This window comes from Odontomachus brunneus, unplaced genomic scaffold (genome assembly GCF_010583005.1).
Source record: "Odontomachus brunneus isolate Ranch 3 - 2012 unplaced genomic scaffold, Obru_v1 Obru_scaffold_113, whole genome shotgun sequence".
In the NCBI taxonomy this organism is placed as follows: domain Eukaryota; kingdom Metazoa; phylum Arthropoda; class Insecta; order Hymenoptera; family Formicidae; genus Odontomachus; species Odontomachus brunneus.
The window spans coordinates 126893-144775 of record NW_022639563.1 but is presented as its reverse complement, the minus strand read 5'-3'; the positions used below and the strand labels follow the sequence as shown (position 1 = coordinate 144775).

Here is a 17883-nt window from a genome sequence, read left to right as displayed (position 1 = left end):
GTAGTCGCAATACTTTATAATATTTTGAAATTCCCAATAAATTGGAAAAATTATCAAAGATTTTAAGGATAATAAACAACACTTTAAAACAATTTTATTATACAGTACCTGAGGATGTTGTGGACAGTAATAACGTACTCTTCCCTTGGTCCAAAAGCCACATCCATTACAGATAATATTTGAATGTGGCCTGTAACAAATACATTCTGACGATACATTTAGATCCTTTTGGTTATACTTGATATCCTTTTTCAAAAAACCAGCCTCCATCTTGTTAAGTCTGTTGAAAAATGTTGAAAAATGATGTTAAGTCTGTAAAAATGTTGAAATTAATATTATCTGTTTATTAAATATAATCATTCTTTATCCTGTGAATCAAATAATAAGATTGTTGTATAAGTAAATAAAACAATTACGACATTATAAAATATATATAAACTATAAAAATTATAATATAAACTATATTATAACATAAACTATAAAATGATCGATATTTCTCACATGTATAATTATGAAAAAATAATGTAATTATGAAGTAACCAAGATTTATGCTTTAATATTTACGCCTATAGATATTTTTATATTAATAAGATAATAGGTACATGCGGTTACATGTGGTTACAACGTAGATCGTCGCAGAATAACTAAAAAAAGAAGTAAATTAATTAATACTCACTTAAATATCTGAACGATACAATGTAATACGCAATTAATCGTCAAATATATATATACGTGTATACTGAAACTTTCAAACTGTCTTTCAAGAATCCTTTAGCCCTCTAGCTGAAGGAGACAGAACAAAAACAAACAATCGAGTGAATCATTCTTCTTCTTTCTCTTCTTATAAGTGGCTGTCGAATGCCCGCGCTTTTCCCAAATCGTCAATATCCAACTGCGTGAAATCTTCTGCTAATATCAAATTAGACGTTAGATTTAGACTTAGACTTTCAAATTACAATTTTCAAATCCGTAGTGTGCTAGTGTTTACTTATAGTATATAGTATATGTTAAGATATATTACGAAACTACAATTAACAACAGCTATAAATTCGGTAAATTTGAAAGGAATCGACTAGGTGATTGGATCTGTTGATTATTCACATTTGCTGTATAGTAAGTGAACAATTTTCCCAGACAGCACAGGATATTTATAGGACATCCATTTCATATTTTATATATCTATTTTACGTCCGTATGTCTAGAGATATGAAATGGACGTCCGCAGGACATTCGATTTTAAACATGAAACGGATATCCTCATCAGTATATTTTATGTACTTTTGATATATGTCCAAGATAAAACAAAATTCAAAATATGTTAGAGGACGGTTTTATATATGTTTTAACGGTTTACCCAGACAGCATACAATATTTACGATAAAGATTCATAAATATTGATTTCGAATTATTTTTTAAAAATATTTTATAAATATTTATATACATAGAGAAAAAAGTATCAAAATCTTTATTCAAAATATTATTAAAATACAGGCTAAATATTTTATACAATATTTACGATAAAAATTCATAAATATTTATTTCGAATTATTTTTTTAAAATATTTAATAATTTTTTAAAAATATTTTATAAATATTTATATACATAGAGAAAAAATACCAAAATCTTTATTCAAAATATTATTAAAATACAGGCTAAATATTTTATACAATATTTATAGTAAACAAAAAATAAATATTTGTAGTAACATTTTATAAATATTTCTGTAAATATTATATATGAAAAAATTAATGTAATTATTTATAATTATTAAATTAATGAAGAAATAAGAAAATCAAAATTTAAATTAGTAATATATACTAAAAAAAATTCTTTAAATCAAAGAAATATATTTTTTAAATATAATTTCTTAACTTAAAAAAATATTTGTTACATTTTAAAAAACATAATAAACATAAAGTAATATTTTTTTAAATTTGTAAAATAAGCTGTAAAATTATAAATTTCTAGAGAAAAATGATCTTATAAGAAGAAAATTTTTTAAATGTAAAAATTGTTTAAATAAATATTTGCTTGTTTTAAATTTTATTATATATTTTAAAAATTTAAGAAAAGTTTTAGGAAAAGAGAAGAAAGTATATAATTTAATAATATAAGTATATATTTTAATAAATATTTTTATAATATTTATAATCTATTGAAGTTAAGGTCATAAAAATATTTATGAAATATTTTGAAAATATTTATAAAATATTCAAATAAATTTTATAAATATTTTGTAAATATATATTTTATAAATATTTTGTGCTGTTTAGGTATATATGATTCATCCTTTTAATTTACAAATTACAAAATTATCTTGTAAATTATAAATCCGGATGCTACTTTATATACCCATTGAACGTCCATCGGATATCCCGTGGACATGTCGGGGACTTTAGCATGTCCTCCAATTTCATAAACGGATATGCTACAAATGTTCATTGAATGTCCGAAGAACGTAAAATAGATGGCTTCCATAATATCCGGATATCCATAATATCCTTAAAGGACATCTTATGGATATCCATAGGATATCCATATGCTGTCTGGGTTACGTATAAAGAATACGTCATGGATCGCGCTTATAGTATTTAATTTTTTGTGATATTACACTCTTGTGTGTTTCAAATCTTGTTTGTTTCAAAGTGATTAAGTAACTTCATCGTAATAATAAAGAAATATATAAATTTATGAATAAAAAGTAATAAGTAATCACACACACATATTATTAGAATATCATAAATGAAAATATAAATAGAAAATTGTTTTACTTGAGGAAATAAATCCTTTTAATCATTATAAATTCAATATCACAAATTCCTTATTTGTGATATTGAATTTACCTCTTTATTTACGTTATCTATCGAAGTGGGGTGCAATGATTGGGAGAATCATAAGAAGTATCATGTCTGGATTCTAATTAATGTATTGTATTTTTTTATATATACAAAAACATATACGTGATTGTATAATTACAGTGCTCAAATGTAATCTCTTTCGTCACACCTTCAATCCAACGTTGCATTCTCCAACGCGATTCATGTGTAAGAATATCGAAAAATGATTTATACGCAATCGACACTGAAAAATGAGGCAATATTGATCGTCATTTTTCAACTTCTCGTTATGAATCTTTACAACATGGGTCGAGTTCTCCGAACAATTTGTATCAAATCAAAATCAATATGATTCACGATATATCAAGGGAATTTCATGTCAACGTTACATCTATTTTCGCCTTAAATTTTCTAAGTTTTCTATGCAATTGGATTGACACATATTTTCCATTTCGTTCAAACTTCTTTGATTTTCTTGAGCGAACAGAAGACTTTCTAAAGTAGATTAAAATTTTGGTTTTAACTGATAAAGTTTTTGATATTCGTTTTTCCTCAATCAATATCTCCTTGGTGTTTCGCGTTCGCTTCGTAATGTTTGTTACGATACGATGGGAAACGATAACTTTAAAATCATATTCACGTAATGTAGAAGGAAAGGCGTTTCGATCCTAGTTCGATCAGTTATCGGACGTGAATCGAGATTTCGCTCTCACGCTTAACATCTATAAACAACAGTAAAGGTATTTCATAAAAATATATCAGTGCCTGTCTCACTTCCATGAATACTGGAGCTTTATCCTTACAGAGCTTGTATTGTAACGGTGTCCCGTAAAGAGATAAATAAAATTATAATGCTGCAATAAATCTCTCTCTTTCTCTCTTGTTATAAAATAGCGATCAAGCGCTAAGGTATATTTGAAGATATCTCGAAAAGTCGTTAAAAATTCACATCTCCGACATTTTCTCGAATTCGACAGAGGATCTTTCGGAAGATTAAATTTGAAATACATTTTACATATCTGACAATTACGCTTTCACAAAAAAAAAAGAAAATATTCATCAGTAGCGCTTATCGCTATGTTATCGCAAGATACAGGAGAATCAGAAAGAAATATCGCGGCTGGTAGGTACCGGAGATTCTGCGTCTATTTAAAACTTGCACGTCGTTCGCGCCGCATGGAAGACAAATCACAAGATCAGTCGACATTGAACGCGAGGAAAAAATAAAGGTCTTCTTTTTCAGCTGCCTGCACTTGCCCAGAAGTTTGTTGATGCGTGTCGTAAAATTCTCCGACGCACGTTTCGAAGCGCTGTTAAGTTGCTATTAATCTTCGCGTACGGAGACACCGTAGTTTAGGTACATGGAGTATGTAGGAAACTTTGTTTTGAAAAATGTATGTAAGTACACGATAAAAATAATTTACATTTACACGTGATTTCTATTTCTCTCTTTTCCTTTCTTTCTCTCTCTCTCTTTCTTTCTCTCGATTATCTTACGTATAAAATTACTTCGGTACATAATTGGCATTTATTTGTGAGGATTGGACGCGATTTCTATCTCGCGCGTCTCATAGAGATTTTATATGTATATATTCTCGAATTTCGTTCGAGCTAGCAAAGCGATTTGTACAGCGTTGTAATACAAAAGTTAGAGATCTTCACGAAGATGCTCGCGACAAAATCGACATGTTAATATATATTTATAGTTGTGCACGGTGTTGTATGAAACACGTCACGAGGAAAATAATCGCTATATTCCGTCAAACAAATATGTTTTTCATTATTTTATTCTCTGAAATTTATATTTGCTTTGCTCTTTTTTTAGTCTTTCTACTATTCGCGATAACTGAGCATATATTCGTCAGCTATTTGTTTCTCCGTCCTTGAGACTTTCAATTTTGTCTCGCACGCAATTTCGCTTTGTATGTTCATGTAACGAAGTATTATTCCGCGAATTTTAATTTACGATACTGTTAATGAATAGCTCCAAAAGTAATTTTGTAGTTAAAAAAGAGAAATGTTCCTAATACATACACAAATTATTCTCCGTATTATTATTCCGTATTATTATTCCGTTTGACAATCGCGACGATTTCTTAGGAGCTTAGGATATAATTTAACTCTAAGTACGCGTTTGTGTGATCGACACGTTCGTTTATCGCTAAGGTATTTAGATTAGAGGAAACCCGCGCGAAATGAGACGGAGCGAGGGCGTTAAAAACGAGAAAGTGCAGTCGATGCGATCAGACTGCATTCGTTGGCTGCGCAGGATATCGCTTCGTACGCGATTGAGAAGTTTTAGCCACCTATGTTTCGCTGAAGAATAATCCTTGGTAATAAATACTCCGTGATATAATATATATCCACATGATCTCTCGTAGTCAACAAATATATCATCTTTCATCAGGTACACAAGCGATAACGGGTTACAAGCTTGAGTCGAACGGCTGCTGCGAAATTCGGGATTCGATATAATTCGCTTGGCACGGTTCTGATTCATAGAACGTCTGAGTAACCAGCCGATCATATGCGGATCGATTCGCAGAATATAAACGTCATCGCACGTCACAGGCAATATTTTGGACCGCACAGAAAGAACTTCTCTTTTTATCTCGATACGACGTGTATATAGACTAATTCACGTTTAAGACGGAACATTATTCGCGCGCAGCGCCGATCCGGTCGATCGATTGGGTCAGTCGACGCGGCTCAATCGCACATATTACGAAATATATAGTTGATTCTTTCAGGTAAAACGGTGATTCATTCACGCATTCATCGTCGCTCCTGCACATCAAATTAGCTTAACTCGAATAGCCATCGAAATGACGATGCTAGAGAGAACTCACGGAGTTTTCTCTTCCTCACACGATTAAGGCCGTTGCAAAATGTCAGGCAACAGGCAATAGCAACAGGGAATAGGAATTCAAATTGGTCAATTATTTTTATTCCCTGTTCCTATTAGTTAATGCCCATTTCTATTGCCTGTAGCTTGGCATTGTGCAAGGGCCTTTAATGATCTGTGATTTCTTTGAAAACATGCAGTACCATCACAATTCAAATTTAAATACATCGACTACCAAAGATTTCTTATCATATTTGTTACAAAGTAATATCCATATCTCTTTTTATATATCTAGCACCATATATCTCATGAAGTTGCTCATTGCTCTTATCTAATATGAGAAATGATGATACAAACAGAAAGAACAGCGAAGTTAGAGATAAAAGTTAAATAAGTCAAAAAAATTAAACAGAAAAAATAAGAGAAGTAAATAAAAAGACATTGTCGCGTCCAGATAACTCTAAGATGAATGTTGTCTAAATGGAAATGTTAATGTAAAATATAATCCAAACGTTTCATATTGAAAATGACTGATTGACGAACGAGATATAGAGGCCTCCAGTTTCCATCCGCAAGACGAAGTCGCATCTAAAGTTCTTCGCAAGTAGGATTTTGTGACTAGCAAACATTTGTTTTCGGAACACATTCAATATACGATGAGAGGACGAGGGATTCACGGGTCCCTGTTTTCAGCATGCAAACAATTCATACGCGAACGCCAACGCCGTTGTCGGCCTTGATTTCTGACACGACATCGAACGTGGGAGTGCAGATGTCGGTAGGCGTAGGGATGGCGAGGGGCGCCAGTCGCGAGTTCCTTTTGACCGGCGGGTCTTTCAGGATATAACTCGTGCAGGGCCTGACTCTCAGTCTGCTGGAATGTACAGACGGTTCCAGCCTGAGAATTGCACAGGATCGCGTCGACGAATGTCTCACACGGTGCACTGACTCCGTGGATCGGCTCTGCATTGCTGCCTCGATGACGCACCTCTTCAGGTTCATCGTCGACACAGAGTTGTACGATGGAGCGTCTCGCTCGGAGTCCGGTGTGAATCCGGGCGTGAGACCGGGATCGTCATTCTCCTCAAAGGACGTGAAGATGTCGGAATCAGGTACCGACGGTGCGCTGAAAAAGGACTCGCGCAAGGACGACGTGAGAGCGTCGGGACACATAAAAGGATCCAAGGACGTGAGGTCGTTGAGGTCGCTGCCGCTGTTACAGCATGTTTGAAAATTATTGACCGAATAAGAGGACGGAAAGGTCGTTTGATGCTCGGTCACGCTCGATAGAACCTCTTGACTCCTAGACGATTCCGACCACTTCGAGTCCGAAGGCCGTCTCGAGCTGAATCTCGTGGAGTCGTGCTCGGCGAAGATGGGCTCCGGCAATCTCGCGTCTCTGCACTTGTCCGAGTTCCTCAGCAGCGCCTCGAATAGATCGATCGGCTCCAACGTTGGTGTGTTACCGGATAAAAGATCGTTCCCCGACACGTCTTTGCCGATTGCGCATTTATCGTTCTCGGATGGTTCGCTGAAATCCTCGATGTTCAGCAACACGGTCGGTATCACCGGATCCGAATATCTTACTGGACTGCTTCGTTTGCCTAAAGGCGACTTGGTACGTTGCGTCACGTCGACGGGTATCGGGATCTCAAGGCTTTGCGCCTCTTCACTCTGCAGAGATGCCGAAGGCAATGGATCTATAGGACTCGGCGGTTCCGAATGTATCGTCGGCACGATCAAAGAGTCCATCAGGTTAGATGGCTCCAATAATGTTACACGCGTCGTCGGGTCGATTGCATTGATCGACTCGGAGTGCTTTAATATATCCAAATTCCTTCGTGTTTGCATCAGAGTTCTGGCAGTAAGGTCTATTCGTGTGTGTGCGCTTCTCGACGGTGGGTCTAGGTTGATCAGATTCGCTAACTTGTTTGGCGTGATCGTCACGTGTCCGGGCGATGCACTTCGCCTTGGAGTGTTCGCATAGCTCGGCTTAGCGCTATTGGACACCGACGAGGACGGTGTAAAGTCGCTTTGCAGTCTGAGATTCAAGTTTGGACTTGCGCGTCCGAAGCGACGCAACTTTCGTCGCGGGTGTGGCGAAGTTTTGGCTCTGCGTTGATCCTCCATCTGCTGACAGAGCATCATCGTGTGCCTGGCTAACGCGTCCTCGTATCTGCTGTGATTGAGGTCGAGATTCTGCACGGAGTAGCCGCGACTCTCCGCGTCGCTGCCACTCGCCGGAAAGAGCTTCGAGCTCGTCTGAGAAGCGCGTCCCGTAGTCTCTTTGATGTTGGAATCTGACATGGACGATAAGTGGGAGTCCCACTTGTTGCAGACATCGTTATTGTGGCGGAGCACCTCGTTGAAGTCCTTGGTCTCCATCACGGGACTGTCGGCGTTCAGCATCGGGTCGGAGAGTGCGTTCAGTTGAAGGTACTTGCGACTACTGTGCGCTCCGTCTGTGCTTTTCAAATTCTGATAAGATATGAACTTCGGCTCATTGATGAGTGGGAAGTTTTTGTTGTTTATTCGCTTGCGATTTAGCAGTCTGAGGTGCCGTATCTTGCTGAAGGTCGGATCCAGCAGATACTTAAGGTTCTTGATCTTATCGATGTTGTGATTCGAATCGATGACATGGCTCCTGTCGATGATATACTTTGGATCGAGCATCTTCGTGAGATCATGGATGTTTTCCTCGATGATGTCACCGTGCCGGCTGCTGGACGAGGCGGCGCAGTCGGCGTCGTTCTTTTCGGGAGAGATATTGGTGTGCTTACCCGATATCTCCAAGCACCTCCTGCTGGCGTAGAGCACGCCGGGATGCTTGGCGGCGAAGCAATCTTCCACCGGATGCCGCCTGCTCTCGTTGCTATTGTTGATCTCGGCGAGTTCCAGGTTCGTGTTAGTGCCGCGTCTCGCTGGCGAGCAGCCATAGCGACTCGGCATCAGACAGACCAAGGCGATCAGGTCGCCCGCGATCTTACCCGCGGCCACGCGCATCTCGCCGTGATGGAATGCGTAGATCCAGGGATTCACGCCGCTGTGTGCCAAGATCGGTAGGCCCAGCCACACCACCGACCAATCCGATAGAATGTTGGTGCCGCAGAAAATATCCACCAGCATGCAGGTCTGAAAAATAAGACGAGCGTATATTCGACGTTGAGCCCAGTGTCGTGTTCATCAAGCAACGACGTTGCCAAAAAAGATATCGATTTCCGAAGAGAGAAACGCCAAAGCCGACATGGGAAACGCGCCCTTTGAAGTTCCTCTATCGGCCTGCCGCGTATCGAGCAATTATTTCACGATGCATTTCTCGCATGTGTTTTTTGAAAGGGCAAAAACGGGAATGCGGGTGAAGGGAGGAGTTGGTGAAATTCGTTCTGATGTTGTTGGAGGGCGCGCGAATTTTCCGTGTTGCGCCGGCAAAATCGGCGACGCGACCAACGATTTCTCATTTATAAATACGGCTATAGAGCGCAACATTTTGAATAAAATCACGCAAATTTGCATTATAACAACGTTTTCATGCCACGAGAGAAAGGAAGAGGTGCGCGGAGTCATTGTGGAAATGTTCGCGGTTGTTCGCGCGGTCTCACCGCGGCTTTTTTAATGCACGGAATTTGAGGGAAATAACAAAAAGGACAAAGGTCAAACTGACTACGCAGTTTGTACTTTTTTTCGTCGCTCGTAACTATCGTTTCCGTCACATATACGCTCCTGTTATTTCGTGACTTACGACGGTGCTTTCGACGTTCGACGGTACTTTCGCTCGCCAAGGACAAGCCGAGACATAAGGTCCAGAAAATCTCTCTGTTCGAACTTGTTGATCCTTAGATCGTACTCTGAATCAACGTTCAAAGCATTCGAGACTACTCCCGCCGCGATTATTCGCGTTGCGTAGTGCAATTATAAAAATTTTTTGCTTGAAATGCCAGTCGGTACCTCGCGACAAAGTTTGCGCGTACCTCTCTTCTCTTTTTCCATCTTCAAAGGTAAAGACATTCAACAAGCAGGGAGAGCACGATCACGATATCGTGTATCGAATGACCTTTCATTTTAATTTAAGTTTTCCTCTCTTGCGACTTGCCCTGTATCAGCGCGCGTTGATCTTGCCAACATAAACACGAAGAGCCGAGCTTGGAAGAGAGAATATATATCGCGGTTTCGCGAGCACCATTTCGCGAAACGAAATTTCACGCGAGACGATAAACGCGTTTTACCTCCCGCCGCAATGAACGCCCCGAGCCTGATCCTCTTAGCTACTGCACGCGCTAGGCTCGATTCAGTTGGCGGAGATAACGCGAGAGGTAAAAAAATGCACATATTATGGCACGATGCGGGGTAAACAAGTCATTATCTGCTATGTCCTAAGATAATCGCTCGTGACCGAGATAAACGTCAGCGACTTCGGATGGGAAGGGTTACCCCATAAACAGTTTAGGTCGATAGGGATTAAACAGATGAATAAGATAGACGAGCAACTATGAGCGACGGTAAATTAATGTAAATGCTTGTCTCAGAAGAAATGTATCGACATATTGTGCAATAAGTAATTTTGGATTTCTTAGGTAAGATGAAAGGATTGCATTCTTTCATGTTCTTATAATTTTATGAAATAATGTATGCAAAAAGTGACAAAAAATCGTAAATTAGAGTTATACATATATTGTTTCATAAAATTACAACAACATAAAGATATAAACGTTTCATTTTACTTGGCAAACCTGAAATAATTTATTACACATCTTAATTATACATATTTTTTCTTTTTCAATTATGTGTGAAATACAATCCTAGTGGCAGAAAAGTTGCACTATTTTTTCTTGATGAATTTTGCAATGCATCTATATCCAATAGAGAAATTTGTTTATGAATATTAAATTGTCGTTGAATCAAATTTCTCTTTTGTAATTTTCAGAAGGTAAATTATTCTATCGAATGTGTTCTGAAGTTTATCTAGATAAAAATGCTACAGTCTCTCTGATTATCACTGGCTGTATGTGTTCATTAAGCATTATATTAAATATTACAAAAACTGACTTGATTATACGTAAGATTTGACGCGTCGGTTTTAATTAACGTTTGCGTGCTTTACACGCGTTTTCTGCTCTTTCTCTTGGGGATTTTTCGCTGATATTATTGCCGTCACCTTGGCAGGTACATCGAATATACAAGCTGTGAGTCGGGCGCCTAGATACCGTCTTATAAGCACTATATCAGACTTAAACCTCATTCCCGCGCCCGGTACAGGTACGTAGTGCAGCAGCGGCGAAATGAAATTGATGTCGTCACGTGTCTGACGTCTAAGTGGTGACAGAGCTTTAGTGGTCAGACACGGCGCTACGCGGAAACGCGCGTCAGTATGGCAAAGTCCCTCACAAGTCCCGTGGCTAAATGAGTCTGGACGCAAGGACTGTAAATCTTACACGACGACGGGAATTTGTTGACGGGAGTATGTTGTTTTACTCACTTGGAATGGAAGCCACAAGATGAGAAACGCGCCGACCGTGACTGCCAGCGTTTGTCCGTAACGAGGCAACGCCAAGGTCTGCGTTTGATGTCTGAACGACAGCTCCACCGTGTAAATCGCTCGTGCATGTGCACGCGCGACGAGGTAGACGTACATGTAGCAACTGAGCAGAACGAGGGCGCTCGGCGCCCAGACTGCCACGACCAGGAATACCCTGACTGGCGGCAGTACGGCCGCATCGAATCTACAGTGCGCGCTGCGGAAGAAATCATATAGGGAATAAGATAACGCATATTTTAGCACGCATACACATATCGATATTTTTCTAATATAACATGTGGCGTTATTTATATATAAATATTTACATATTATTATATGTAAATATATACACACACACACAAATGTAAATATATAAATATATCTGAATAAATAAACGTTGTAAGATAAGTGCTAGTCAGTCGCTCTTGAGACTGAACAAATTGTTTAACACTAGAACTATCAATTGTCGACCTACTTCTGTCAGTTGTCAAAATGTCGGAGTTTTGAAACATTTATTTGTTCTTCTTAGTTTTAATCGAGCAATTAATTGAAAATATAAATTGCACGGTTATAAGTTTGAGGATTTTTCATAAAAATTTACAAAGTTATATTGACGACAAAGTTAAATTTACGAGTTATATTGACTCCCTCAGTAGTCCTAGAGTGTTAATAAAGTTTTATCTAGCGAATCTGAGCTTTTGCGTGTTCAGGCTGATTCCTTATAGATACATTTCTTTACATCTTATAGAGTATTTTTAGAGAAATGAAACGTACGTATACTTTTCCACGAACGTGAAGCTCGCACGTGACGGTTACGCAACGTCATACGAGAGCGCTAATGAAAATTTATATCTCGTAAATACAGTGTGTGTCGAATATATAATATACGAGGGCTGCGAGGTGGAGCGTGTGCAGCATATCGCGGACAGGAGATCGATGACAGGTTTCCTCCCTTAGGTTGCTTTGATTGCGTGAAAGTACGCGTCACAGGGTAAAGAACCTCCTTGTCACCCTTTGTAGTCTACGTTTTAGCACATTACTTGATTGGTCGTGCACAAGCAGCGGCACGAACTGCGAGTTCACGAGGCGAGGAGCTCGCCTCCCTCGTCGGGACGGTGCAAGCAATATACCCGCAAAGCTAATACCCGCCGCAAGTCCTGGAAATGATGTAATTCGACACCCCGTGTGTTTTTATGTCGCGTCGATTGTATTACACAGTGCTGATTACCGCGGTGTAAAAATTGCCTCGTATTTACGTCGGATCCATATTAAAAAGATCGTCTAGGTAAATACCGAGTTAATTGCGCGCGTTTCCGAAGAATTACTGTCGCGGGGGTAATGAGCATTTTTAAATAAAACAGTACACGCGATAATATTTCTCCTGCAGTTGAATCTCACATTTCGAAGTTATTTCTAAACTTTTACTTCTAAACTTGAGAAGAACGGAACACGGGACAACGACACAGTGTCATCGCGAATTACGAGTAACGAAATGATAAAGTCCAATTCCTTCTTCGGAATAAAAGAAGCAGAACTGAGGAACCAACACTCCGATAAAATGCTAATTAAAAGATATTCTCGCAACCATTATGCAATATTAACATCGTCTCTCTGATAGAGCTGCTAAAGATCGTGGCATCATGCCACGTCGTAATTAAAACTACGTTACCGCCGTAAGTGAGGCGACGCTAAGCCCTTTGACGCAGCCCTCACTTTCTTTACATCAAAGCACCGTGATGGGATTTAAATAATGGAGGAAATGGTTGAGCTAAAAGTTCAAATTGTTCCGCATTTCGTAACATGATTCTACCTCACACGAAGAGAATATTATAGTTTCTTTTTTTCACATAAATTCCTTTCCGTTTCAGTATGTTTTTGGTAACCTAGAAAGAGACTGTCTTTCTCAGTGATGTATATTTTACTAAGAAACATAGCGAAAGTTTCGCTAAAAACATAGCAGATTTCGTTAGAAACATCGTAAATGTTTTAATAACACGTTTCAGTTCTTAAAGTAGAAGTAGCACATATAAAATGAAAGAATAGAGTAAACCACTGCAGAATGTTGATCTATCGCGCGGTTACAAAATCCTATAATAAATTTTACTATAAAATTCTTTCCATGTACGATTTCGCGCTCTGTATCTCACGCGTGTCGCACACAAATGAACTTAGTCGGTTTCAGTTATTATGTCACCTGTATGGCGCATCCGCTCTTCTCGAAACGGCACGTGTCACGGTATGGTGCGCAATATACATCTAAATCATATATACAAGTTTTCAGATAGAACCTCAATGCAATCTCTCTCGTAATTCTGTTCGGAACTGTAGGCGTCGCATCTAGAACACCCGTTTGAGTTGGCTATAACCAGCGACCGTTACACGAGAGGACTCATCGGATCAGTTTGAAATCGTTCATTAGCAAACGATTAATTCAAACTAATATGCGCTATTGGCGCGAGTCCCGACTGATTCGTATTCGTCATAACCGGTGGATTTAGTTGTTTTGTTCGTGTATGTCGCGCGTGAGTGGCGCAGTTAGGTGGCGTCTACGATCGTTCTCTTGTCCTTCTTAATTGCGAGACCAGTTTTTCTTTCGCGATCGTCTTTCCTTTTTCGCAGACAAGAAGTCAACGCAGATAAGAAGTCAACTCAGTGTGATTTCTTTCGCTGCGACACCTGTTCCTCGCGATATCTTAACTGCATCTGCGAGCAGCACGCAAACTTGTTTATTTCCGTTCAGCTTTGTTCGACCGTGAGGCCATAATTGATGTTTAAAAAGCGGAAAGACGTGTTCCATAGAGAGAAATGATAACGAGCGAGTTTAATTGTGAATTTAATGCGGAGCTATTTTAACGCCAATTTGAGAATTATGACGTTACTCGACGTTTATGTAGTTATCCGTGGAAGTATATCGATGAAAAGCGGAATGAGAGAAAGAAAACAAATTGAGAATTAAAAACTAAAATGTTCACGTGTGTTCTATTAACATACTTTTGATTAAGCGGTTTGTACACGCCGTTCCAGCTGAGCCGAAATTACAAAGGTTCTATTGGACTCGGTAATTCCGGTAAAACGGCTGTTTCCCCGTAGTACAGTGGCAGTAGAGTCCTCGGATCTATTATTCAGAGCAATCTTTACGCCGCACGCGGAAGGAAATTGCTATTTATTTATTTAACAAATTTCCCTCGACTAGTATGTCATGATCGTACATACGAGTCTTCTGATACTCGTTACGAGGAATTTTCCATGAACAGCTCCGCGGAAACGGAGATGGACTATTATCGCGCGGTGAGGAGATATTACAACATCACGCTTGAGAGAATTCTCACCTGTTCGACTGCATCCCGCCGTTGATTTGAGCATAAATGAGGGGCGAGAGGCCGACCGCGATCGCGTATATCCAGAAGACCGCGATGTACTTCTCTATGCTACTGTGGGTGATGATGTTCTTGTAGCGCAACGGCTGCGCCAACGAAGTCAGGCGGTCCACCGCGATCGCCACGGTCACCAGGACGCTGACGCTGCAGAGCGCGATCACGATGCAGTACGGCACGATGCAGAGCGTGGTGACGCCGTTCTCCGGCAGGCCAGAAAGCTCCAGCTGCATCCCGAAGGGCATAAACACGCCAACCTGCACGGAAGCACGGCGACGACGGGTTACTGCAGTGTCGAATGAGGATTACGCGTGCGCCATCGTGCGCAAGCTAGCCCATAAAACGGACTTTGGAAGGAACGCGAAACTTGCGCGAGATTGATATTGTTAGGTACTGTTTTGGAACAATTGTCGCATTTACATTTATGACTGCAATGCATGAACGTGCCAATTATATTGATGCAAATCTATGAGACTGGTATAATCCATCGTTGGATAATTAACAACAAGAGAGAGAGAGAGAGAGAGAGACGGAAGGTTCTTTTGTAAAATTTATATATAAATTATTGTGTGTTTGTTCTCTATATTTCGCCGCGGGTAGGAGTGTATTACTATTTCTTGAATGTCGCATGGGACGAGCGTGTTTCCAGCAGCTACACGAAAAGTAAGGGAAGGTATACGACAGGCTCGTAAAAAAAACTCACCCCAAAGTCGCTGATGGCCAAGGAGACCAGAAGGCAATTGGACGCGGTCCTGAGCCTCTTATACCTGTAAAAGGCGGCCAGGATGATGGAGTTGCCCGTGACCGTGATGGGCGACAGTATGCACACTATGGAGACCGCGAGGAACACTGAGATGGGACTAACGTCCAGCTGCGATCTGTCGATCCTGGTGACGGTGGGTATAACTGCGGTCGTCAGTTCCCCGGCAACGGTGCTCGACAGCGTATCCGTAGCGAGCGCTGACATTGTCGCTCTCGCAACGGCCGGGTGGTCCGCACTTTTCTCGCCAACGTCTCCTCGGCCTTCCTTAGGTCAAGTTCCGCTCGTAGACGCGTCCTCCTCCGCGCGGCGACATGACGCGAAGTCTTCCAGGCTGCCACGTCGTGTCAGGAACACGGTAGATTGACGGCGAGTCACTCGCGTCTAACGGCGTCCGTGTCGCGCGGACCCTCGACAGGCTTGGCGCCGCCGTTCGACGCTGTAAATAAGCGAACGACGTGTTTCTCGTGGGATACGTTGATAATTGGATTAGCAATTGTGAGCGCGACTCGGGAGAGAGGTTGAATGAAAAGGAATCAAATCCAATATCACTCGTGCGTTTTCTCTCATGTGACGTGGATATATAGTATTCTCAATGCAACACTTTCCAAGTTTAATTACATTTCTGAAGTCGTGTATTTTCACTCAGAGCTGCTGGAGCCAGTTCTCTTAATATTTAAACCAGCTGCTATTTGTAATGAGGATGTTTCCTTATGTGAAAGAGATTATTACTACTCTTCTACGAGTTTAATTATTTCTTGCAATTTTAAAACGTAGCCCGGCCGTTTATCGCGTTCGTTTGTTCATTCATTCGTTTTCGATGGAGCGAGTTAGCTGAATGGAAAACGCAATTTTTGCCGGTAACAACGTTGCGGCAAGGTTTACTTTTACTGACCTTCTACAGCACGGTATATTCCCTGCGGCAACATTGTGGCTTTCCATGTTCGGCAGTCTGAAGTTTTTCACTTGATTAGCGAGTTTTCCTCGAGACTCGTGATGGAAGCGTTTGTACTTTATGCCGAAGCGCAATCAGTTTGCCGAAATATTACGGGCTACGTGGAGTTTCATGAGTTCCCTGTCAGGAAACGGAAATATCTTAATACACCACAACGTATCGTTACGTCCTTGATCCTTTCTTGCTTGTTCCACTCAACTCTTCATTTTCACGTCTCCGCCGACTTCGTCGTATCCCTTCGTTTCCTGAAATGAAAATGGGTCTCTGGTTACTTTTTTTTTTCATAGAATGCAGCTATTGTATAAAATTTTCTTACAAAGTAGTACGCGCATAAAAAGTTGCACGCACCAGATGTCGCGAGGCCGATTTCAGCGTACACTAGAAACGGAACTTGCTCAAGTAGTTTTTTATTAAAAAAAGAAATGAGCACCATATTCCTATTTTCTTCTATCCCTTCGAAATCTTTACCATGCGCTTTCGTCGTATCAGTTAAAAAATTAATTTTCTGCGCAATGCATTTCTTGCAACGCATCCGTCCGAGTCTCCCACGTTCTCCCACAACTCGACGAATTGCTGAATCGCCTCGTCCGAGACACACGAAAGCGATTGTTCGCAATCTACAGTAATGACGATTCCTCCTCGCAAATGCCGCCATCAATCCGCAAATGCACACGGACGGAGAGAGCAGAGAATGTGCTAATTCCACGTACATAGCAGAAAACGGACTTAGCGAGTGTCGCCGCGCACGATGCCCGCATTAATAATAAAAGAGCAGCACTCATTCGTTCGCGAATAAAAAGCGAATCCTACGTCGATAGCCGAGATGTGCCGTCGTGGTCGCTTAAATTCGCCCGTGCATCAGCCATTATCCGGCATTTGCAATTCGAATGAGACGGAACGCGACGTTAATGCTCGCACGGACAGACCGGCGACCGACGACGTCTGGATCGGAGGGTGAATGAATTTTAACGCCATTGGAATCAAGCCGAGGCAATTTGCCGAACGCTTTCACGTGGCGGCTCCCGTGGCGTTAGGACGTTTAATTAATTTCAAGTTGTCAAGACGTATCTCCCCCCGGAGCGCACCACGGAAACGCTTCTCGGCCACACTTAATGTCGAATTCACGCTTATTATGGAGCGCGCCTGCGGTCGGGGTGTAATTAAAATCGACACCGGTGTTTTTTCACGCTTCGAGCAAAACCAACATCCGCCGGCGATTCGATGTTCTTCTGTGAGTATTTTCGGTGCAACGAAAATAATTCTCAAAGATACGATCAGAAGTTACTTGTCTTCTCTCTGTCTTGTCTTCTATTTATTTACTATTACTTCTCTCTACTTGTCTTCTATTTATTTACTATTACTTGTACTATCGACTTTGTAAATAGTGCAAACCTATTTCATTTGTACTATATAATTAATACTTGTTAATTAATGTACATTAAAAAATATTTAAAAAATAAAAAATATATACATTTGATGGGTACTAAAATAACATATTTATTTGTTCTAACGTATACATATTTTTATACTGAGGAAAATTTCTCTCAAATAACGCGAAATATATATATAAATATAAATATAAAAAAAAAATATATATATA

The 17883-nt window shown here is 40.1% G+C and overlaps 1 protein-coding gene across 3 annotated transcripts in view; it reads right to left on the bottom strand.

Annotated features, from left to right (window-relative positions):
• Positions 1-2914: 2914 nt before the first annotated feature.
• The window catches only part of LOC116849372, an 85596-nt gene continuing 70627 nt past the window's right edge, over positions 2915-17883 (bottom strand). For all 3 annotated transcript variants that reach the window (XM_032826479.1, XM_032826480.1, XM_032826481.1), the window contains 5 exons: positions 16224-16528; positions 15272-15767; positions 14524-14825; positions 11156-11411; positions 2915-8814 (listed from right to left, as the gene is read on the bottom strand). In XM_032826479.1, coding sequence (XP_032682370.1) covers positions 6388-8814; positions 11156-11411; positions 14524-14825; positions 15272-15535 — 3249 coding nt within the window. In that variant the 5' untranslated portion in view covers positions 15536-15767; positions 16224-16528 and the 3' untranslated portion in view covers positions 2915-6387. The remainder of the gene's footprint in view (positions 8815-11155; positions 11412-14523; positions 14826-15271; positions 15768-16223; positions 16529-17883) is intronic.